Below are 22,772 nucleotides of genomic sequence, written 5' to 3'. Positions count from 1 at the left end.
TTCTTCTTCTTCTTCTTCTTCTTCTTCTTCTTCTTCTTCTTCTTCTTCTTCTTCTTCTTCTTCTTCTTCTTCTTCTTCTTCTTCTTCTTCTTCTTCTTCCCCCCCTTGAGTCTCTTGAGTCTTACTGGCATCCAAATAGTGTCAGTCTGCTTAAAGAGGAAGGACCACCAGTGACCTCAACACAACATATACAGCCTCCTAAGAAGAAGACAGCTATGCAGACTGATACCCAAGACTTTTTTGCATTGGCAGATTTAACTTCCCGGTAGCTCAAGTGGTTAAGACACTCAGCAGTTCGAGATCCTAGTGCCGCATGACAGAGTGAGCTCCCGTCTCTGGCCCCAGCTCCTGCCAACTGAGCAGTTCGAAAGCAAGAGATTGCAACTAGATAAATAGGTACTGCTTTGGTGGGAAGGTAACAGCATTCCGTGTGTCTTGGCGTCTAGTCATGCCGGCCACATGACCACAGAAACGTCTTCGGACAACGCTGGCTCTTCGGCTTGGAAACGGAGATGAGCACCGCATCCCTAGAGTCGGATTTGACTGGCTTTTGAGCAAGGGAAACCGTTACCTTTACCTATAGCTAACACATTACAAAAGATATATAGTAATATTGCATATCTCACTGATAAGGTGCAGTTCTTTTAATTTGCCTATTCATGGTTTTTTCCCATTGCCCCCTCCATAAACAAATTAGAGATAAGACAGTTTTTCCCCTTGTAGACAGACCTGTGGTAGGGGCGGAAAAGACATGTTTAGATAAATTATTAATGGACAAAATTCCAGTTATTAGTAAGCTAACTGCTAGATTTTGTGCTCAGGCTATTCAAGTGCGCAGTAAATTTCAGTCCTGCTCCTTTGAGACCTGACTTAGTTTCCTTCAGGAGGTCTATTATACAGCTCTTGTTCCTCTTAAATTCCTTGGTTTAAATTTTAAAAATGGTCACCTGTGATGGCTGATTGAGTGTGGGAGAGGAACGGGCATTATTTGACTGGGATTGCCTGTAATTGAGAGGAAGTGGAAGGGGCATTGTTTTGCCTGTGATCGAGTGCCTGGGTGAATTTGAATTTGAATAGCTGCTGCCTGACCTCTGCTGGGGGAGGCCTCTATTTAAGGAAACACCTTGGCAGAGGCTAAAGGGCTCTTTGCCTGTGGCTCTTAGCCTAGGGACTCTTGGACTAGGGGCTCTGTAAGAAGCCCAAAAAGAGCCAGAAAGACAAGGCCCTAGGCTCTTTGTCTTTCCCATAAAATAATTTAACTTTGATAACAAAAACCACATAAATACCAAGGGTTTAAAAGGGGGATTATATTTATTTATTTTAAAAGAATTATGAAGCCAGAATGCCAGCAGGGGGTTGGGGGCTATCCAGTGTTTTGCACGGAGTGTCACATGTATGACTATCTGCCCACTGGGCAGAAATCTTGGGTGTGTCCTCGGTGCAAGGAGCTCCTGGTTCTCAGGGAACGTGTGTGCTCCCTTGAGGCCAAGGTGGCTGACCTGGAGAAGCAGAGACAGTCAGCTAGGCACACAGAAAAGACTCTCGGGGACTTGTTAGCTACGTCCCACTCTGGATCTGGCAGCCCCGCTGCTGTCAGGGAGCATGAGGGTCTAGGGGAAACAGGGCACCATGCTGAGGATAAGGGGAATGTGCCCTCAGAAGGGACCTCTTCCCCAGCTGGTGAGCGGCTCTCCTTTTGCACCAAGGAACCATCCCTGAGCAGGGTGGGAGGGGGGCTCTTGGTAGTGGGTGATTCGATCCTTAGGCAGGTAGACAGCTGGGTGGCGAACCCGCGTACTGACCGTATGGTGACTTGCCTGCCTGGTGCGAAGGTAGCGGACATTACGCGTGTTTTAGATAGGCTGGTAGATAGTGCTGGGGAGGAGCCAGTGGTCGTGGTGCATGTCGGCACCAACGATGTGGGGAAATGCAGTCGTGAGGTCCTGGAGGAGAAATTTAGGCTGCTGGGCAGGAAACTTAGGTCCAGGACCTCCAAGGTAGCCTTCTCAGAAGTGTTACCTGTTCCACGCGCAGGGCCGGAGAGACAGGCAGAGATCAGGAGTCTCAATGCGTGGATGAGACGATGGTGTAGGGGGGAAGGGTTCAGGTTTGTTAGGCACTGGGATACTTTTTGGAACAAGAGGGAGCTGTACAGGCGAGACGGTCTCCACTTGTCCCGAGAAGGAACCAGGCTGCTGGCACTTAAAATCAAAAAGGTGGCAGAGCAGCTTTTAAACTGAATATTGGGGGAAAGCCGACAGGAGATGAAAAGTCTCTGGTTCGGGTTGGCTCATCTGAGAGAGGTGAGGGGGTACCGGTTGCTTTTCTACAGGGAGGTGGATTGAAATTGTCCACAGAGGCCATGGCTGGTGACATGGACTGCCGGACAACGACTCGAGATAGCAAGAGGAAGGATGCAGGCTTAACTTGTAAGGGAAATTACAGCTGTTTCTATACAAATGCTAGAAGTGTCCGAGGTAAAATCGGGGAGTTGGAGTGCTTGGTGTCGGAGGGAAAAATAGACATTGTGGGTATTTCTGAAACTTGGTGGGATGAGGAAAATCAGTGGGACACAGTGATTCCCGGTTATATATTATATCGGAAGGATAGGGGGGGAAGGGTTGGAGGTGGGGTAGCTCTGTATGTCAGAGAGGGTATAAAGTCTAGAAAGATTGAGAGGCTAAGTGAATTGGATTCGCTTCTGGAAGTTCTATGGGTTGAAATAGGGGGGCCAAAAGGAAACTTAACACTGGGAGTTTGTTATCGCCCACCAGATCAAAAGATAGAGGAGGATTATAAAATGATGAATGCCTTAAAGATAGCAACTAGACAAAAACACTGTGTAATAATAGGTGATTTTAACTACCCACACATTGATTGGGTCAATATGTGTTCTAGCCGGGAAAAAGAGATTGAGTTTCTAGACACTCTAAATGACTGTGCTATGGAGCAGATGGTCACGGAACCTACCAGGGGAGAGGCGATCCTTGATTTGGTCCTAAGTAACACTCAAGACCTGGTGAGAGATGTAAAAGTGATTGCACCGCTTGGAAACAGTGATCATAATGTTGTTGAGTTCATCATTTGTACAAATAGAGAATTGGCCAAAAAGACTCACACAACCATTTTTAACTTTAAAAGGGGTAATTTCTCTGATATGAGGGGACACGTGGGGAGGAAACTGAAAGGAAAAGTAGAAAGGGTCAAAACAATTGGGGAAGCTTGGGATCTATTTAAAACTACGATCCTAGAAGCTCAAAAAATATATATTCCGCAGGTTAGGAAAGGCACAAACAGGTATAGGAAAAAGCCTGCATGGTTAACAAACAGAGTAATGGAGGCTGTAAAAAGTAAAAAGAATTCCTTTAAGCAGTGGAAAGCTAGTCACAGTGAGGCTGATAAAACGGAACACAGGCTATGGCAAATAAAATGCAAGTCTGAGGTCAGGCAGGCAAAAAGGGAATATGAGGAGCATATAGCAAAAAACGTAAAAACCAACAATAAAACTTTCTTCAAATACATTAGAAACAGGAAACCAGCCAGGGAGGCAGTGGGGCCCTTGGACGACCAAGGGGTAAAAGGAGTATTGAAGGATGATAGGGAAATGGCTGAGAAGCTAAATGCATTTTTTGCCTCCGTCTTCACTGTGGAAGATGAGAAGTGCTTGCCCACTCCAGAACCACTGATTTCAGGAGGGGTGTTGAAAGACCTGAGTCAGATTGAGGTGACGAGAGAGGAGGTCCTAAAACTGATAGACAACTTAAAAACTGAAAAATCACCAGGCCCAGATGGCATACATCCGAGAGTTCTGAAAGAACTCAAATGTGAACTTGTAGATCTCCTGACAAAGATATGTAATCTTTCCTTAAAATCTGCCTCCATTCCTGAGGATTGGAAGGTAGCTAATGTCACTCCCATCTTTAAAAAGGGTTCCAGAGGAGATCCGGGAAATTACAGGCCAGTCAGTCTGACGTCGATACCGGGTAAATTGGTGGAAACCATTATTAAGGAAAGAATTAGTAGGCACATAGATGAACAAAACCTATTGAGGCAGACTCAGCACGGTTTCTGTAAGGGAAGATCTTGTCTCACTAACCTGTTAGTGTTCTTTGAGGGGGTGAACAAACATGTGGACAAGGGGGATCCAATAGATATTATTTACCTTGACTTCCAGAAAGCTTTTGATAAAGTTCCTCATCAAAGGCTCCTAAGTAAGCTCAAAAATCATGGGATAGAAGGACAAGTCCTTTTATGGATCAAAAACTGGCTAGTTCATAGAAAACAGAGAGTGAGTGTAGGTGGGCAATTTTCTCAGTGGAGGGTGGTAAGCAGTGGGGTACCGCAGGGATCAGTACTTGGTCCACTGCTTTTTAACTTGTTCATTAATGATTTGGAGATGGGAGTAAGCAGTGAAGTGGCTAAATTTGCGGATGATACAAAGTTGTTCAGGGTGGTGAAAACCAGTGAGGATTGTGAGGCACTCCAAGGGGATCTGTCAAGGATGGGCGAGTGGGCGTCAACATGGCAAATGGGGTTCAATGTGGCCAAGTGCAAGGTGATGCACATTGGAGCCAAAAATCCTAAATATAAATACACATTGATGGGGTCTGAACTGGCAGAGACTGAGCAAGAGAGAGGACGTCCTTCTTCACCCAAAGAGTGATTAACACTTGGAATTCACTGCCACAGGAAGTGGTGGGTGCTACAAGCATGGATGGCTTCAAAAGGGAATTAGATAAGCATATGGAGCAGAGGTCCATCAGTGGCTATTAGCCACAAGGTATAGCTAGGGGCTCTGGGGCAAGTGATGCTCTGTCTTCTTGGTGCTTGGGGGGGGTCAACAGTGGGAGGGCTTCTAATGTCCTGGCCCCACTGCTGGACCTCCTGATGGCACTGGTATTTCTGGCCACTGTGTGACACAGAGTGTTGGACTGGATGGGCCTTTGGCCTGATCCAACATTGGCGTCTCTTATGTTCTTATGTTTTGTTATGTGCTTTATAATCTGTTTTTCTCTTTTTGATATAACTTTATTTGGTGTTATGTTAAATATTCTATTTCTCTATTTTTAATTGGAGTTTTTAAACTTGTATTTTTGTATACCTGTTTGTTTTTGTCAACTGGATCTGGTCGTGGACCGTGATATAATAAAATTGAATTGAATTGAATCTGCCTGTGTCCCACTGCTAAGTAGGATGAAATGTCTGTTCCTCCCAGACAGAAATGGGAGGAAAATATGAGCTGGCGGATTTTAGTAGAATGCAACAGTCTTTGCAGTTAATTCCCTGTCGGGTGATGCTAGTTATTATCATTATCATCGTATGGCAGTGTGTCATATAGCCAGGAGATCTGAAGATTGTCTGGCAGCCAGAAGTTCTAGCTTTTTTAGCATTCTGCACCAGTAGGTGGTGAGCTAGACTTTGTTTTTAAGGCAAGAGACGTTTCAGAGGTGGTTTGCCATTGCCTGCCCCTGTGTCATGCCCCTGGTATTCCCTGGAGGTCACCCTACCAAAGACTTCTTATCCTGAAGTGGGGGCCGCCCGTGTTGATCCTGGAGTGTGCGCCCATGTGCGAAGCGCGCACACGCTGCATCCACGCCACCAGGAAGTGATGCGACCATGGTGGGCACGCTGGGGGCGGTGCCACGACCATCCGAGGGAAAACCATAGAGTTTTCCCTCGGATGACTGTGGCCCCACCCCCAGCGTGCCCGGCGTGGTCGCGTCACTTCCTGGTGACGTGCACGTCATGGTGGAGTTCCCCCTGGGGCCCGATCCGGCGGCGGCGGGGAACGGCCCCGGGGGACTTGGCAAGCCTACCGACCCTGCTTAGCTTCCGAGATCTGATGAGATTGGGCTAGCCTGGGTAACCCAGGTCGGGTGATGCTAGTTATCCACCCCTTCAGGGGTAGGTTCCCCATGTGGAATAACAAGCATCAAACAAAGGCTTTGCAGACTTATGCAGATGGACTGTGGCAAAACTGATCTAAGATCTTAAGGGGTTTTGCCATGGAAATCTGTGTTCAGTGGATTGTTATTAACGTTTCAAATGAGAAAATTGCCTGATATGTTACGGACAACTTAGGGCAGGGGTGGCGAACCTATGGCGCGGGTGCCAGAGGTGGCACTCAGAGCCCTCTCTGTGGGCACGCGTGCCATTGCCCCAGCCAGGCCCAGACCGTCATTAAAGTGTCGAATTCTCTGCCAAATAATTTTAAGTAAATGAAAGCATTTGGGATTGCTTTCCTTACTTTGTTTGGATCATCTTAAGTTAATGTTATGAGTTGTTTTTTCTAAAGTAAAGTATTCAGGTTAAATTGCCGTGTTGGCACTATGCGATAAATAAGTGGGTTTTGGGTCACAGTTTGGGCACTCAGTCTCAAAAGGGTTCGCCATCACTGACTTAGGGGATATGGTATTTCCCTGATGAGAGCATTTAACAATAACACTGTTACTCCCTTAATCAAACGGATTGGGCCCAAAGCAATATCAAGATCTCATAGCACCCATCAGAGTATTACATGGGATGGTGCTACCCCACTGTTAGATGCCAATCTACAGTGCAATAGGGCTACAGACCTGTTTGTAAATACCGTGGAGCTGGAAGTTAATTCGGTGGGCCCCTTTCAACAACAGCCCGTAAAGGAGCAAAACTGGATCCACCTCCAATGTGAAGCTCAGCAAGTGGATGAGGAGCAATGCTCCCTCTAAGCCAGGGGTGTCAAACATGCAGCCCGAGGGCCAGATGAGGCCCCTGGAAGGCTTCCAGCAGGCCTCCAGTGGAACTGGCCATCTCCTGTTTCCAGTTCTGCTGCTGCTGCTGCATCATAGCTTGCTTTGCCAGACTCTTAATCACTCAGCCATTTCATGTTTTAACCTGGGTCCGAGACTCAGAACTCTGAGCATGAGATTTCTGTGGCGAATGTCAATAAATCAAAAGTAGGTTTGCAGCTTACAGATACACACTTAAACAGCATACTCAAGATTGCAACAGCACAGACATTTTGATGCAATAATTCAGAACAAGAGGTGTCAGTTATCAGATACTGTTAAATAAAATATTGCAAGAATGCTAATCTTTTAAGTACGTATTTATTTTAAGGGGGGGAAAATATTTGTTTTTGTGTCCTTTATAAAGTTTATATCTCTGCTACCTGGCATTACATTTTATGACACACATGGCCTGGCCCAACAAGGTCTCATTTATGTCAGATCCAGCCCTCATAACAAATGAGTTCGATACCCCTTCTCGAAGCTGTGTGAGCAAAAATTCTACTTTGTGAGCTACTGGCATTAAAGTTGTGAGCGAGTGATTTGGCTACTGCATACATCAGTTTGCTCTGGAGCTATCCTTCCTGAGCTAAGATAAAAATGTGTAGCTAGTGGCTAAAAAACTCACACTAGCTTAGAGGGAACACCCAGGAGGCCTTTTAAGGCAAGAGTGAGGGGGATTACAATTGGGGACATATGTGACTTAACGAATAAGCAGGCAGAAACTGACTTAGTTCCACTGATCAACCTTGATACACATCTGGTCACTGAAGAGTGTTTGTTTAACCCTGAGGAAATATTTGCTGATTCTGACCTTCTTAGAAGAGGGAACAAGAATGTGAGAGGGGCCGAATGTTCCACATGAGCTTGTAGATCTAAAAGGCCAGGTTCTAGAGGATTTAAGAGTGACAGCTAATGTTGAAGCAAAGTCTCCAGAAAATTTAACTGAACTCAAGACCAAGTCCACTGGTGAGCTCGGCCTGGCAGGAGAAATTCTAAATAAGAAGAAAATCCCATCTCGAATGCCCAGAGAAATCGGGTTGAGTATGCGACATTTGAACCAAGAAGAGGTCAAACGAGTAGAAAAGAGTCCATTGTCGGACACCAAATTACAAGAACATAACATCGAAGGGAAAAGAAGCATAGAGACCACTGGAATAATACTGAATAAGTCAGCTGATGAGATGACAGTCGACAGTGATTTATGAGATAGTGCCACCTGTTCCCAGTTTCGTGATATCGGTCATGGTACATGCAGATGACACGGCTCAGGTATCAGTAACCAGAGTGGGACAGCGTCGATCAGTTGAGATCTTCATTCCGTATTGTGCTCGTGAACACCTGGTAATTAATTTCGAAAAATCCAAGGTTTTCGTTTTTGCTAGTCCTTGGCCCCGGTCACACTGAAGGTTTTGGCCCGGGAGAGGGACGGATCGTGGGCGCAGCAAACGGGCGCAATCTCACCGCAACATCTGGGAAGTGGTGCGCACCCGTCCCCGATCCGGCCCTTCAGGCCAAAACCCCGGAGTAAAAAAGAGCCACCCCCAGAGGTGGACTTACCGGGCATGCCGCATCAGGTGTGGCTGTGGGATCGCCGCCGTGCGCTTCGTCCAGAGCAATCCCGGCCGGACTGCGCATGCGCACACATGCACAGTTCGGCTGCCTCGCTCCCCTTTCAGTGGTTTCCCCCCGGCATCTGATCGTGCCGGGGAGGAAGTGCGCAGCGGCTCAGGGGATCTATGTGATCCTGCCGCCACGTGTCTTTTTTGGTGCGGCGTTAAAAAGCCACACTTTGCCGGTGTCCCCCCCCCCCCCGTGTGGCAGGGGCCCTTGTAGGCCAAAATTATTACATTGGAATATCTCAGGTCACATTATGGAAGAAGTCCGATCTTATAAATATCTGGGAGTTACATTCCAGTGTTCACTCTCTTGGGTTTTGCATGCTGAAGAGATACCTATGAAAGCCAAGAGTACAGCTGGAATTTTGAGGAACTTTGTTTTCTACCCCAGGGGCTCAATTTGTCCCTGCAGCTTTGGGTGTATTTCGGGGGGGGGGGGATAACCTCACTGTTTTTGTACGCTATTCCAGTGTGGATTGGTAGCCTGGGTACGTGCCCAGATATAACCCAGACAATTTTCCTTAGATCAATCTTAGCATGTCCTAGATGTATAGCCTCATCCTCCCTGTTAATGGAAACTGGGCAGAAGACAATTTCTCTTATGGCCTGGTTAATGGTCATTAAATTTTGGCTTACAATTAGAGTAAGGAATCACTGCTTTCACTGTCAGTATTAGAATCGTAGAATCACAGAGTTGGAAGGGGCCACACAGGGCAATCTAGTCCATCCCCCTGCTCAATGCAGGACCAGCCTAAAAGATCCCTGACACGTGTTTGTCCAGCCGCTGCTTGAAGACTGCCAGTGAAGAGGAGCCCGCCATCTCCCTAGGCAGCCCATTCCACTGTTGCACAACTCTGACTGTGAAAAACATTTCCAGCCCGTACCTTCTCGCCCATTCTTTTAAACCTGGATGGATTCGCCTGCTTATAGATAAACTGGCTTGATTTGGATCGTGACCCTCTTCTGGCCTTAGGAAAGACTGGTGCTTATCGTCTGGTTAGTAGCCACCTAGTGGCAGAAGAATGGCTCTCAAGAGGGACAGGAAGGAGAAACACACGGGATTCTCTGAAACAGTATCATGAACTTCTTTGGAGTATTTTTGTTTCCATGAAGAGATTCCAGAGCTCCATTCCACTGCATTCCCCCAGAAGAAAAGCCCTAGAAAGTACTGAGCATTTCTTCTTTTTCTGTGTAATTTATTCAGATCTGAGAAGAAAATTTCTGGATCCTCATCTGTATAAGGAGCCTGTTTGCTCTTCTGACTATCCTTTGATGACTTTGTTAGTGGACCCGGATTTTAGTATAATATTAGATATGCAAGTGCCACAAACTTCTTTGTTGATGCAGGGGTGTCAAACACTAGGCCCGGGGGCCGGAACCGGCTCATCCAGGGTTCTTATGCAGTCCGTGCAGAAGTGGGCGGAGGGGGGGAAAGGGGAGGCGCCGCGGGGGGGGGGGGAGTGGGCAGAACCACTCCGATTGTGGCTTTAGCACGGTGGAAGCACCCAATCTGCAGCAGTCAGGCAGTGTGGGAGCGTCTGCCCAGTGCTGCACTGCTGTCTCTCCAATCCGCCCATATGGGTTTTCGTTTGCACTCCCCCTCCCATGGGGTCTTGCAGTGAGGATGCACCAACTCGGAGCTTACCAACAGCTCTCCTTTATACAGTTTCTATCTCTGGTACCTGGCATTACGTTTTATGACGCACATGGCCCGGCCCGACAAAGTGACATTTATTTCAGATCCGGCCCTCGTAACAAATGAGTTCGACACCTCTGACTGTGAGGGGAGATTTCCCTGCCTCTTAGCAGCTTCAGCATCATCCCCCTAAAACATATTCATACACAGAGTTTTGCCTCCCATCCTTCCTGACCAGGACACGTAGGGTTGCCAGCCCCCCCCCCTGGCCACCAGCAGGGGATGGGGGGGCAGAGTTGCCAGATCCAGGCTGGGAAACTCCTGGATATTTGGGGGTGGAGCCTGGGGAAGACAGGGATCTCAGCGGGATCCGAAGCCACGGAGTCCACCCTCCAAAGCATCCATTTCCTCCAAGGGGACTGATCTCTGCAGTCTGGAGATGAGCTGTAATTCCAGGGGATCCCCAGGCCCCACCTGGAGGCTGGCATCCCCAGGGCTATTTTGGGGCAGGAACGCACAGGAACGGAGTTCCGGCTGGCTCCCAAGTTGGCCACACCCAGCAGGAACTCATTAGCATAATAGGCCACACCCAACAGCAGGAAGTCATTAGAATTGGCTACATTAGGGGTGTGTGGCTTAACATGCAAAGGAGTTCCTGCAACAACAAAAAAAGGCCCTGGGTTTTGACAACAAACAAGGTAAACAGAATAAGAAGCAAAAGGTGGGTGTGGCTGGATGAGCACACTTCTGGTAACACAGGGGTGTGGCCTAATATACAAATGAGCGGTGCAGTCAGGGGGTGTGGCCTAATATGCTAATGAGTTCCTGCTGCTGGGTGTGGCCTATTATGCTAATGAGTTCCTGCTGGACTTTTTCTACCAAAAAAAGCCCTGGGCATCCCTAATCCAGGAGCTCCACGTGTCCCTTCTTTTTTGTGCCAACGCTCTTTCCGTTTTTACCTAGGACCTGCTCTTCAGCGTTTGTGGCCTGACCATTTTCTCCATCCTGGTGTGCGCGCTTTCCGCCCTCATGTGCTGCATCCACATCTTCTCCTTAGACATCCTCCATGCGGTGAGTCCTCTTGGGAAGTCTCCCTCACTCGGCTCTTTTCTGGGAGAATTGTCTAGTGCCCAAGTTGTGCTAGGGCAGGGGTGTCAAGCATAAGGCCCACGGGCCGGAACTGGCCCATCCAGGGCTCTTACGCAGCCCGCAAGCTTCCTATGTTTGGTGTAGTGGTTAAGACTCTAATCTGGGAGAACCGGGTTTGATTCCCCACTCCTCCACAGGCAGCTGCTGGGATGACCTTGGGTCAGTCACAAGTTCTCTCAGAGCTGTTCTGTCAAGAGCGGTCGAACAATGCTATCAGCTCCTATCCTTCAACACTCTGCCCCTCTCTCTCCCTCCTCCCCAGCTCTCCCCTCCCCGCTCCAGTTCCGTGACTTTGGACTGCACCTCTCCCCCGGACACTTTCCTGCAGAATATGCTGGACCTAGAAGAATTCGTTCCCCCCGTACCGCCGCCACCGTACTACCCTCCAGAGTACACCTGTAGTTCAGAGACGGATGCCCAAAGGTATGATGAAGTTTGCGGGCTTGCCGATTCCGTCCTGGGAAATTCCCGGAGGTCTGGGGGCAATGCTTGGGGAGGGATATCTGTGAGGCTGTGATATCACTCTAGGACTTCTGTTCTCCTAGACTCTGTGGTATATCATAGAGTGTGCGCTCCAAAGCTGCTGTTTCCTTCTGGGGAACTTCTCTCTCTTGATCAGTTGAAATTCCGGGAAATGTTCTGGTCTCACTGAGAGGCTGGAAATCCTATGAATGTGTGTGTATGTGTGTTAGGTAAAGACCATAGATATTCAGGAAATTCCTAGAGTGTCCCCAGTGTGGTGACGTCACTTCCAGGCCTTCACCTTTCCGACTCAGGTTGCATCATCACTGCATCCTCACCTGGAAGTGATGTTGCTAAACCAAGTGGTCTCTACCCCCCCCCCGCTATTCCAGTGAACACTGTGGGGGATAGGAGGAATTGTTGGAGTTGTTACCTCAGAGAGAGTGGGTAGATGTAGACCCCACGCCAGGTTAAGAAGGACCCATTTCTTCTTCTGCCTTGACTGAAGAAGAAGAAAATGCCATCAAGTCGGTTTGCCATTGAAGAAGAGTAGGTTTTTATACCCCGCTTGTCTGTAGCTTAAGGAGTCTCGGAGTGGCTTACAATCGCCTTCCCTTCCTCTCCCCCCCACCAGTCACCCTGTGAGGCAGGTGGGGCTGAGAGAATTCTGAGAGAAATGTGACTGGCCCAAGGTCACCCAACCGGTGTCATGTGGAGGAGTGGGGAATCAAACCCGATTCTCCAGTTTAGAAGCGGCTGCTCTTAACGACTACACCACGCTCACACCATTGTCTTCCTCTGCATAGCAACCCTCCGTCCAAGTACGGGACCAACCCTTCTTAGCCTCCAAGCTCTGGTGAGCTGGGCTATTCAACCTGCTGCCTTACCTGAAGGACCCCAAGATCTGGGGTGGGAATAGGGTCACCAGATCCTTCCTGGCCACGGGGGGAGGGGATGGGGGGGTACGGTTGCCAGATCTAAGTTGGGAAACTCCTGGAGATTGGGGGATGGAGGCTGTGGAGGACAGGGACCTCAGTGGGGCACAAGGCTGTAGAGTCCGCCCTCCAAAACGGCCATTTCCTCCAGAGGTACTGATCCCTGTAGCCTGGGAATGAGCTGTCATTCCAGGGGATCCCCAGGTCCCACCTGGAGGCCGGCCTACCCAGGTGGAAAAGCAGAGGGGCGCGTTTCCTTCTTCACAGGTAACAAGGTTCTTCTCTTCGGCAGCATAACTTACAACGGCTCCATGGACAGCCCTGTGCCGCTGTACCCCACCGACTTCCCCCCCAGTTATGAGGCTGTTATGGGGCTCCATGGGGATAGCCAGGTAAGAGGTTTTGCTGGGGTCCCCCCCCCCGCCAGGGGTGGGGGACGAGGGAGAGACAGGGTTGCCAGATCCAGTTTGGGAAACTCCTGGAGATTTGGGGGTGGAGCCTGGGGAGGACAGGGAGTCCAGTGTCATAGGGGACAGCGCCATAGAGTCCACCCTTGGGAACTGACCTCTGCAGTCTGGAGGCGAGCCGTCCTACCGGGGGACCCTCTGGCTCCACCTAGAGGCCGGCATCCCTGGGTCCTGCAGAAGGGAGGGGCTTCTTTTCCGGCAACTGGATCCAGGCGGGAAAGCTGTTTTGGGGGGGTGGGGGGTTGATACGGGAGAATGGCCTGTATGTAGGGTTGCCACCTCCAGGTTGGGAAATACCTGGAGATTTTTTTGGGGGGGGGGGTGTGCCTGAGGAGGGCAGGATTTGGGGAGGGGAGGGACTTCAGTGGGGTATAATGTCACAGACTGCAGCTTCCAAAGCGGCCGTTGCTGCCACGGGAACTGATCTCTGTCGCCTGGAGAGCGGTTGCCGTCCCAGGAGATCTCCAGCCAGCAGCTGGAGGTTGGCGACCAGCTGTGCAAACCCAATGTTGACTTGTGATGGACCCACAGACGTGCGCCTTTCCCTTACAGCTACTCATCCTTGCTTTAAAACAAAAATAACGGTCAAGACCACGCCTCTTAGAGCACGTACAAAAGTATTAAAAGGTAAAGGTAAAGGTAAAGGTTCCCTTGCTCGAAAGCCAGTCGAGTCCGACTCTAGGGTTGCGGTGCTCATCTCCGTTTCAAAGCCGAAGAGCCAGCTCTGTCCAAAGACGTTTCCGTGGTCATGTGGCCGGCATGACTAAACACCAAGGCACACGGAACGCTGTTACCTTCCCACCGAAGTGGTACCTATTTATCTACTTGCAATTTCTTGCTTTCAAACTGCTAGGTTGGCAGGAGCTGGAACTAGAGACGGGAGCTCACTCCGTCATGCGGCACACTCGGGTCTCGCACTGCTGAACTACCGACCTTCCACAGCCTGCAGTTCAGCCTCTTAACCACTTGAGCCACGGCAGCTCCTGCAAAAGTATTGCTCGTACCTAAAAAAATTACCTTTTTGAAAGCGGGGGGGGGGAGCTGCTTCCCCCCCCCCCCCCCCGCCTTTACATCGTCTTGATGCAACTGAGCGTCTGGCTCCCATCCCACTGGGTTGGATTGCGTTCCACTAACAGCCGCGCTCGGCCCCAGCTCTAGGATCCTTCCCCGCAGGACAAAGCACCGCTCTGGAACACATCCATGGGATCCAACCCGTTACGAGCAGGCTTTGTGGCTCTGACCCCCTTCGGTGTCTCCTTCCTGGGGTTGCCAACTCCAGGTTGGGAGCTTCCTGGAGATTTGGGGGTGGGGCTTGGGGAGAGCAGGGTTTGGGGCCTCAGCGGGGTACAACACCCTGCAGTGCTCCCCAAAGCAGCCATTTTCTCCAGGGAAATTTGTCTCTGCGTAGAGTTGCCCGCTCTAAGTTGGAAGCATTTGGAGATTTGTGAGGTGGCGCCTGGGGCGGGTGGGTGTTTTTAAAATTTTATTTTAATAAATGTATGAATCGCCCACCCTGGAAGCAGGCTCTGGGCGATTTACAATCTTAAAACAGGTAAAATGCAATCTGCATAAAATCATCGTAATAATCCAATAAATTAACAGTCCAGATGGGGAGGGGAGGGGCCTCAGCCGTGTGCAGTGCCATAAACTCCGCCCTCCAAAGCACCCATTTCCTCCAGGGGAACTGATCTCTGCAGTCTGGAAATCAGCTTTAATTCCAGGATCTCTCCAGGTCACACCTGTAGGTTGGCAACCCTACATCCGCCATCTGGGGCTCGATTGTGATTCTGGGAGGTCTCCAGGCCCCACCTGGAGATTGGCAGCCCTGTTTCCTCCTGATGCAACACTGACATTCTCTGCCTCCGCTCTGCAGGTGACGCTGTTCGATTCGCAGTTCACGGACACTTCGCACGGCCCTTGCACCTGCAACCAGATTCCTTCCGTTGTGCTCAGTGGTGAAGGTATGGACCCTGTGGGGGTGGGGGGCAATGTTCCCTCTAAGCTGTGGAGTCTTGTGAGCAAAAATTCTACTGTGTGAGCTCCTGGCATTAAAGTTGTGAGCCAGAGATCCAGCTACGGCATAAATTAGTTTGCTTTGGAGCCATCTTTCCTGAGCGAAGACAGAAATGTGTGAGCCGGAGGCTAAAGAGCTGTGAGCTAGCTCACACTAACTCAGCTTAGAGGGAACACTGGTGGGGGGGTGAGGCGTGTATGTACTCCCCCAGCCTTGACGGAAGCTAGAACAGCTTGGCTTCTGTGGCTTTGCTTGTGAAAGAGGGTGAGGCTGGGGTGCCGTAAAAGTCTGGCTGGACTCCTGGGTACCTCTGCGAATCTTGGGGTTGCGAACTCTCAGCTGGGAAATTATTTATTTATTTATTTCCCGCCTTTGTATCCCACCCATCCCATTGATGGGCTCAGGGCGGGTGATGCCGTTTCAATAAATACAATAGAATTTAAAACACTTTATAAGCATCAATTCTGGAGGTTTGGGGGTGGGGCCAAGGAACCACAGTGGGGGATAACGCCTAGGCTTGCCAAGCCCCCCCGGGGGGCGGGGAAACCCCCACCCCAGATGCCCATTCCCTGCCGCCGGCGGATTGGACCCTGGGGGGAACCCCACCCCCAAAGCACCCGTCGTGCACATCACCCGGAAGTGACGCGACCACGCTGGGCACGCTGGGGGTGGGGCCACGGTCATCCGAGGGAAAACTCTATGGTTTTCCCTCGGATGGTTGTGGCCCCGCCCTCAGCGTGCCCGGCGTGGTCGCGTCACTTCCGGGTGACGTGGTTGCTCCAGGAAGAAGCCGGGAGTCCCCCGCTCTGACAGCAGGTAAGACTTGGCAACCCTAAAAACGCCATAGAGTCCCCCCTCCAAAGCAGCCATTTTCTTCAGGGGTACTGATCTGTGTAGTCTGCAGATCAGGTGCAATTCCAGATCTCCAGGTCCCACCTGGAGGTTAGCAACACTAGGGGGCAGGGAGGCAAGGGACCTCCGTGGGGTAGAATGCCATGGAATTCACCCTCCCAAGCAGCCATTTTTCTCCAGGGGGATCTCTGTCGTCTGGAAACCAGTTGCAATTCTGGGAGATCCCCAGGCCCCGCCTGGAGGATGGCAACCCATGCCTTCTCCCTCCTGCATGGGTGGGTGGGGTTTTGGTATCGAGACGTATTTGAGAGTGAGAGTTAGTATAGTGTCAGTTTTAGGCTAGGATTGAGGGTGCCTGATGTCCTGTCTGCAGCTGTATCAACTGGGCAGCCCCTGGTTTGATTCTTGCCTGACACAAACTACTGTGTCCTCAGCCTTATGCCCTGACCCCCACCATCTGCCAGAGCTCCACAAAACTGGGGATATCAGCCTCAAGATGTGTGGGCCCAGGGAGTGCATGACAGAGACAGGATTTAAATGCGGGGCCTTGGCGTCAAACAGGAGTAGGAGGGGAGGGGAAGGCCTTGGCCTCTATGACCTCCAGAGGAACTGGTTGAGGCCCCAGTGTGAGACAGGAGGCTGGAATAGAGGGACCCTCACTGGTCTGATCCAGCAGGGCTCTTCTGATGTCCTTATGAGGGGAAGGCCTCGGCCTCTCTGCCCTGTTGTTGGCCCTCCAGGGGAACTGGCTGAGGCCACTGTGTGAGACAGGATGCTGGACTAGATGGACCCTCACTGATCTGATCCAGCAGGGCTCTTCTGATGTTCTTCGGACCCTCTCTGGCTCAGGGTTCAATTCCTGAGTCTCTCCACAGTACCAGCTCTAGCCTTGTAATATCATTGTAAATCGATGCGTCTTTGCTTGCTGGCCCCTCTGTTCCCTTCACCGCCTTTCTCTCTCCCCCCTGCAGCGGTTTCCATGGACAGCGGCTCCCTGGTTATGTCAGAAATCGTAGACATCCCCGGAGACAGCAGCCCTTCGGAGGACTCGTGCCTGCTGGAGACGGGCGGCTCTGCGCGCTCGGTGGATTACGTCCTCTTCCGCTCCATCCAGCGCAGCCGGGCCGACTACTGCCTGAGCGTGGACTGTGGGCAGTGCGGCCTGCATCCTCAGAGCCCCACCCTACAGGGCCCCTTTGAGGAAGTGCCACGGCCGCGTCTCCGGGGCGAACGCTCCTACTCCTGCTCGACGCCCAGCACAGGCTATGAGGGCTTGCCAGAGGTGGGCGGCGCCCTGACCCACAGTTGCCACCGCCTGGAGGGCCTGGGCCACAGCATAGGACCCTGTTTCCCCGAGGTGCGGGTCAAGGCCAAGAGCTCGCTCCCGGGACGCAAAGGCCCCGAGCGGCGGCAGCGGCGGAGCAGCGAGGCTTCCTTCCGGCTGCCTCCGGCCTGCTGTGTCCTGCTGCGGTCCCACAGCGATCCCGGAATTACCTCAGCCAGCGACGCCGGTGAGTAGCTCAAGCCAACGACCAAAGACGAGATCTGTGTCTTGGGATGGCCGGTGGCAGACTGGGTGTGTTCATTTTGACCAGGGATTGGGAGAAGACGGGGGGACCTGGGGGCGGGTAGAACTGACTTGAGACCAATGTTCCCTCTAAGCTGAGTTGGTGTGAGCTAGCTCACAGTTTTTTAGCCTCCGGCTCACACATTTTTATCTTAGCGCAGGAAGGAGGGCTCCAGAGCAAACTAATTTATGCAGGAGCCAAACTGCTCGCTCACAACTTTAATGCCGGTAGCTCACAAAGTAGAATTTTTGCTCACAAGACTCTACAGCTTAGAGGGAGCATTGCTTCAGACCCAGTATGGAGTACAGTTGCCAGCCTCCTGGTGGGGCCTGGAGATTTCCCAGAGTTCCAGCTAAACTCCAGACTACAGAAGATGAATCCCCCTGGAGAAAATGGCTGCTTTGGAGAGTGAGCTGTATGGCATTATACCCTGGCAAAGTCTCTCCCCTCCCCAGACCCCACCCTCCCAAGGCTGCACCCCCCCCCCAAATTTCCCAAACTGGAGTTGGCAGCCCTAATGGTCAGAGTCCTCTCGTTTATTGGGTGAGCCCTCTCTCTCTCTGTCTCTATTACCTTTAGGTTGCCAGCTCTGGGTTGGGAAATACCTGGAGATTTGGGGGTGGAGCTTGGGGAGGGCGGTGTTTGTAAACCTTAGCAGGGTACAGTGAAGGGGTTGCCAACATAAGAGACGCCGATGTTGGATCAGGCCAAAGGCCCATCCAGTCCAACACTCTGTGTCACACAGTGGCCAGAAATACCAGTGCCATCAGGAGGTCCACCAGTGGGGCCAGGACATTAGAAGCCCTCCCACTGTTGACCCCCCCCCAAGCACCAAGATGACAGAGCATCACTTGCCCCAGAGCCCCTATCTATACCTTGTGGCTAATAGCCACTGATGGACCTCTGCTCCATATGCTTATCTAATTCCCTTTTGAAGCCGTCCATGCTTGTAGACGTCTGCTCGCCTGAACCTCCAGGTGTTATATCCAAAAGAGAGCTCACAGGAGGAGGTTGTATCAAAACACAAACACTCCGTGAATAACTTACGAACAGAAGTAGAAAGAATATGTTATCCAAGGCCATTTTAACAGTTCTTAACAGTTCGACTATTTCTCCAGTGTACTTAATACAAAAGACAATTTCCAAATAAAGTACACCAATCTTCCGTGTAAGAGGGTTCAGGAGAGCAGACGCTTCAAAAAAGTGTAAGTTCCTCAGGAAAACAAAAGTTCCACCTTAAGCTGCTACTTCTCTAACGTGGAACTTTTGTTTTCCTGTGGAACTTACACTTTTTTGAAGCGTCTGCTCGCCTGAAGCATCTTACACAGAAGATTGGTGTACTTTATTTGGAAATTGTCTTTTGTATTAAGTACTGTTGGATCCTAACCCTTTAAGAAATTATAAGAGTGTTTGCATTGGAGAAACAGTCAAACTGTTAAGAATTATTCAAATTGTCTTGGATAATATATTCTTTCTCAGGGCTCTTTTTGTAGAAAAAGCCCAGCAGGAACTCATTAGCATAATAGGCCACACCCAACAGCAGGAACTCATTAGCCTATTAGGCCAGCAGGAACTCATTAGCATATTAGGCCACACCCCTGATAGCACAGCTCATTCGCACATTAGGCCGTAGCCCCATGTTACCAGAAGTGTGCTCATCCAGCCACACCCACCTTTTGCTTCTTATTCTGTTTACCTTGTTTGTTGTCAAAACCCAGGGCCTTTTTTTGTAGCAGGGACTCCTTTGCATGTTAGGCCACACACGCCTACTGTAGTCAATCCTAATGAGTATCTGCTGTTGGGTGTGGCCTATTATGCTAATGAGTTCCTGCTGGGCGTGGCCAACTTGGGAGCCAGCCGGAACTCCGTTCCTATGCGTTCCTGCCCCAAAATAGCCCTGCTTCTTTCTACTTCTGTTCGTAAGTTATTCACGGAGCGTTTGTGTTTTGACACAACTTCCAGGTGTTGGCTGGAGTTCTCCTGCTATTAGAACTGCTCTCCAGGCGACAGAGGTCAGTTCTTCTGGAGAAAATGGCCTCTTTGGAAGATGGACTCTATTTTTGGGCAGGAACGCACAGGAACGGAGTTCCGGCTGGCTCCCGAGTTGGCCACGCCCAGCAGGAACTCATTATCATAATAGGCCACACCCAACAGCAGTAACTCATTAGGATTGGCTACATTAGGGGTGTGTGGCCTAACATGCAAAGGAGTTCCTGCTACAAAAAAGCCCTGGGTTTTGACAACAAACAAGGTAAACTGAATAAGAAGCAAAAGGTGCGTGTGGCTGGATGACCACGCTTCTGGTAACATGGGGGTGCGGCCTAATATGCTAATGAGCTGTGCTGTCAGGGGTGTGTTCTAATAAGCAAATGAATTTCTGCTGTTGGGTGTGGCCTAGTATGCTAATGAGTTCCTGCTGGGCTTTTTCTACAAAAAAAGCCCTGATTGTACCCCACTGAAGACCCTCCCCTCCCCAAGCCCCACCCTCCTCAGGCTCCACCCTCAAAATCTCCTGGTGTTTCCCTGGTACAGTGGCGTAGAGCCTACCCTCCAAAGCAGCCATTTTCTGCAAAGGAACTGATCTCTGTTGCCTGAAGATCAGTTGTGACAGCAGGCGATCGCCAGGCCTCACCTGGAGGGTGGCAACCCTACTTAGAAGAAGGATTGGATTTATACCCCGCCAGGGCCAGTGACTGTGTTGGCAGGGTGTATGTGGCAGCAAAATTGGCATCTGGGTTTATTGCAAGCTCTGGTACCAATGTCCATGTTCAAATTAGATGCTGCAGTATTGTGGATGAGGAGTTGTTTGAGATTGGGGGGGGCTGTCTGTGCGCAAGAAAAGGTTTACCTCCCAGTATTTGTGAAAGAGACCTGTCATTGTCCAGTAGAGGTTGTAAGTCGTTGATGATCCATTGAACTGTTTTGAGTTCAGAGTTATATGTGACCACAAGGGGTATTCTGTTATTGTCTTCTTGGGGGCTTGTCTTGGAACAGGTTTTCTTTGGGTACCGTTCTGGCTTTATTAATCTGTTTCCTGACTTCATCAGGCGGATACTTGAGTTCCGAAAGGTCTGTTGTAAATCTCTCAGGTGGGAATCCCCGTCTGTAGGACTAGAATAGATGAGGCTGTGTAGCGTAAAGCCTGACTATATGCAATGGCTCTTTTGGTGTGTTTAGGAGCAGGGCTATTTTTGGGCAGGAACGCACAGGAACGGAGTTCCGGCTGGCTCCCAAGTTGGCCGCACCGAGCAGGAACTCATTAGCATAATAGGCCACACCCAACAGCAGAAACTCATTCGGATTGGCTACAATTAGGGGTGTGTGGCCTAACATGCAAAAAGCCCTGGGTTTTAACAACAAACAAGGTAAAGAGAATAAGAAGCAAAAGGTGGGCGTGGGTGGATGACCACACTTCTGGTAACATGGGGGTGTGGCCTAATATGCAAATGAGCTGTGCTGTCAGGGGTGTGGCCTAATATGCTAATGGGTTCCTGCTGTTGGGTATGGCCTATTATGCTAATGAGTTCCTGCTGGGCTTTTTCTACAAAAAAAGCCCTGGGAAGGCGGCACAAAGTATGTACTCTCCTCCGACGTGTGAGAGACGGAAGGAAAGAAATGGCTCAATTACAGACCGGAGGTTGCCAACGGGTGACCCACAGGCAGAATCCACCTCATGGTTTTCTTTGCCTCCCAGGAGGCGTCAGTTCCTCAAACGCACAGGCTAACGGCCAGAGCGGTGACGGTGAGGCAAATGTAGGCAGGGGAGGGAGTTCTCCAGCATCCTGTGGAACCCAAGGTTACATAATGCACAGTCTTGCTCCTGGGTGGGCGCCAACGCTCCCTCTAAGCAGTGGAGTCTTGTGAGGAAAAATTCTACTTTGTGAGCTCCTGGCATTAAAGGTGTGTACGAGCCATTTGGCTGCTGTATAAATCATTTTGTTCTGGAGCCGTCCTTCCTGAGACAAAAATGTGTGAGCCGGAGGCTAAAAAGCTGTGAGCTAGCTCACACTAACTCAGCTTAGAGGGAACACTGGTCGGCGCACAGACGGACCCCCTTCATCTTCCGGTGTCCCTCCTGCTCCGATCTCATCCTGAGCCTGCGTTCTGCAGTAGCACTCTCGGTTTGCCAGCACTGAGCAAGGGATTATTAAATCGGGCTATGTGGAATTTGTGGGTGCCATCGATGGAGGTGAGGCGTCCAGCCCAACAGAGAGGGGTGGAGGTTGTCTGGGAGGGTACCTTCGGCACAGCTCTGTGGATGGACGTCTCCAAAGCTGACCCCTCTCTTTCTCCTGGCTCTCCTTTCCCGCTTCCCCCAGGTGACTTCCAGGAGGTATTCTGCACCAAAGCTTTGGAGGACGACCTGTCGAATTCCTCCGATACAGGTGAGGACAGCCGCCGTTTAGGCAGAGTCACACATTGCTTTATAGATAAGGCCCCCCGTACGGGGCTTTTTTTTCCCTGGGGGGAACATGCCGAAACAGAGTTCTGGAACCTCTTCGACAAAATTCTGTTTTAAAACGTTTAAAAGTTCGCAAGTTTTCAGGACGCAGATTGAAAACTTCATTTCCCTCTTGAGAGTTCCAGTGCCTCCCCCCCCCCCCCAAGCCCTGTCTATATAGATCAATGGTGTGGCCTCACTTGGAATACCGTGTACCAGGGCTATTTTTGGGCAGGAACACACAGGAACGGAGTTCTGGCTGGCTCCCGAGTTTGCCACGCCCAGCAGGAACTCATTAGCATAATAGGCCACACCCAACAGCAGAAACTCATCCGAATTGGCTACATTAGGGGTTTATGGCCTAACATGCAAAGGAGTTCCTGGTACAAAAAAGGCCCTGGGTTTTGACAACAAACAAGGTCAACAGAATAAGAAGCAAAAGGTGGGTGTGGCTGGATGAGCACACTTCTGGTAACATGGAGGTGTGGCCTAATATGCAAATGAGCTGTGATGTCGGGGGTGTGGCCTAATATGCTAACGAGTTCCTGCTGTTGGGTGTGGCCTATTATGCTAATGCGTTCCCGCTGGGCTTTTTCTACAAAAAGAGCCCTGCCATGTACAGTTCTGGTTACCGCAGGGCTTTTTTTGTAGGAAAAGCCCAGCAGGGACTCATTAGCATAACAGGCCACACCCAACAGGAGAAACTCACTAGCCTATTAGGCCACACCCCTGACAGCTTAGCTCATTAGCATATTAGGCCACATCCCATGCCTTCCCTTGGCTTACCTGGGCGCCCCGTGGCTGCGGGGGACCCGGGCAAGCCCCCCCTTGAAGGGAAGGCAGTTTAAATGCCTCCCCAATC

At 50.5% G+C, this 22,772-nt stretch overlaps 1 protein-coding gene across 1 annotated transcript in view; it reads left to right on the top strand.

Moving 5' to 3' along the window:
* Positions 1 to 22,772, top strand: part of FAM189B (family with sequence similarity 189 member B) — a 59,992-nt gene that overhangs the window by 14,548 nt on the left and 22,672 nt on the right. The window contains exons 6-11 of the mRNA XM_015419637.1: positions 10,986 to 11,093; positions 11,434 to 11,594; positions 12,861 to 12,960; positions 14,909 to 14,996; positions 16,873 to 17,412; positions 21,789 to 21,854. Coding sequence (XP_015275123.1) covers positions 10,986 to 11,093; positions 11,434 to 11,594; positions 12,861 to 12,960; positions 14,909 to 14,996; positions 16,873 to 17,412; positions 21,789 to 21,854 — 1,063 coding nt within the window. The remainder of the gene's footprint in view (positions 1 to 10,985; positions 11,094 to 11,433; positions 11,595 to 12,860; positions 12,961 to 14,908; positions 14,997 to 16,872; positions 17,413 to 21,788; positions 21,855 to 22,772) is intronic.

This window comes from Gekko japonicus, unplaced genomic scaffold, assembly GCF_001447785.1.
Source record: "Gekko japonicus isolate JY-2015 unplaced genomic scaffold, Gekko_japonicus_V1.1 scaffold1188, whole genome shotgun sequence".
NCBI lineage: Eukaryota > Metazoa > Chordata > Lepidosauria > Squamata > Gekkonidae > Gekko > Gekko japonicus.
The sequence above is the reverse complement of the archived record's forward strand: the minus strand, read 5'-3'. Positions and strand labels throughout refer to the sequence as shown.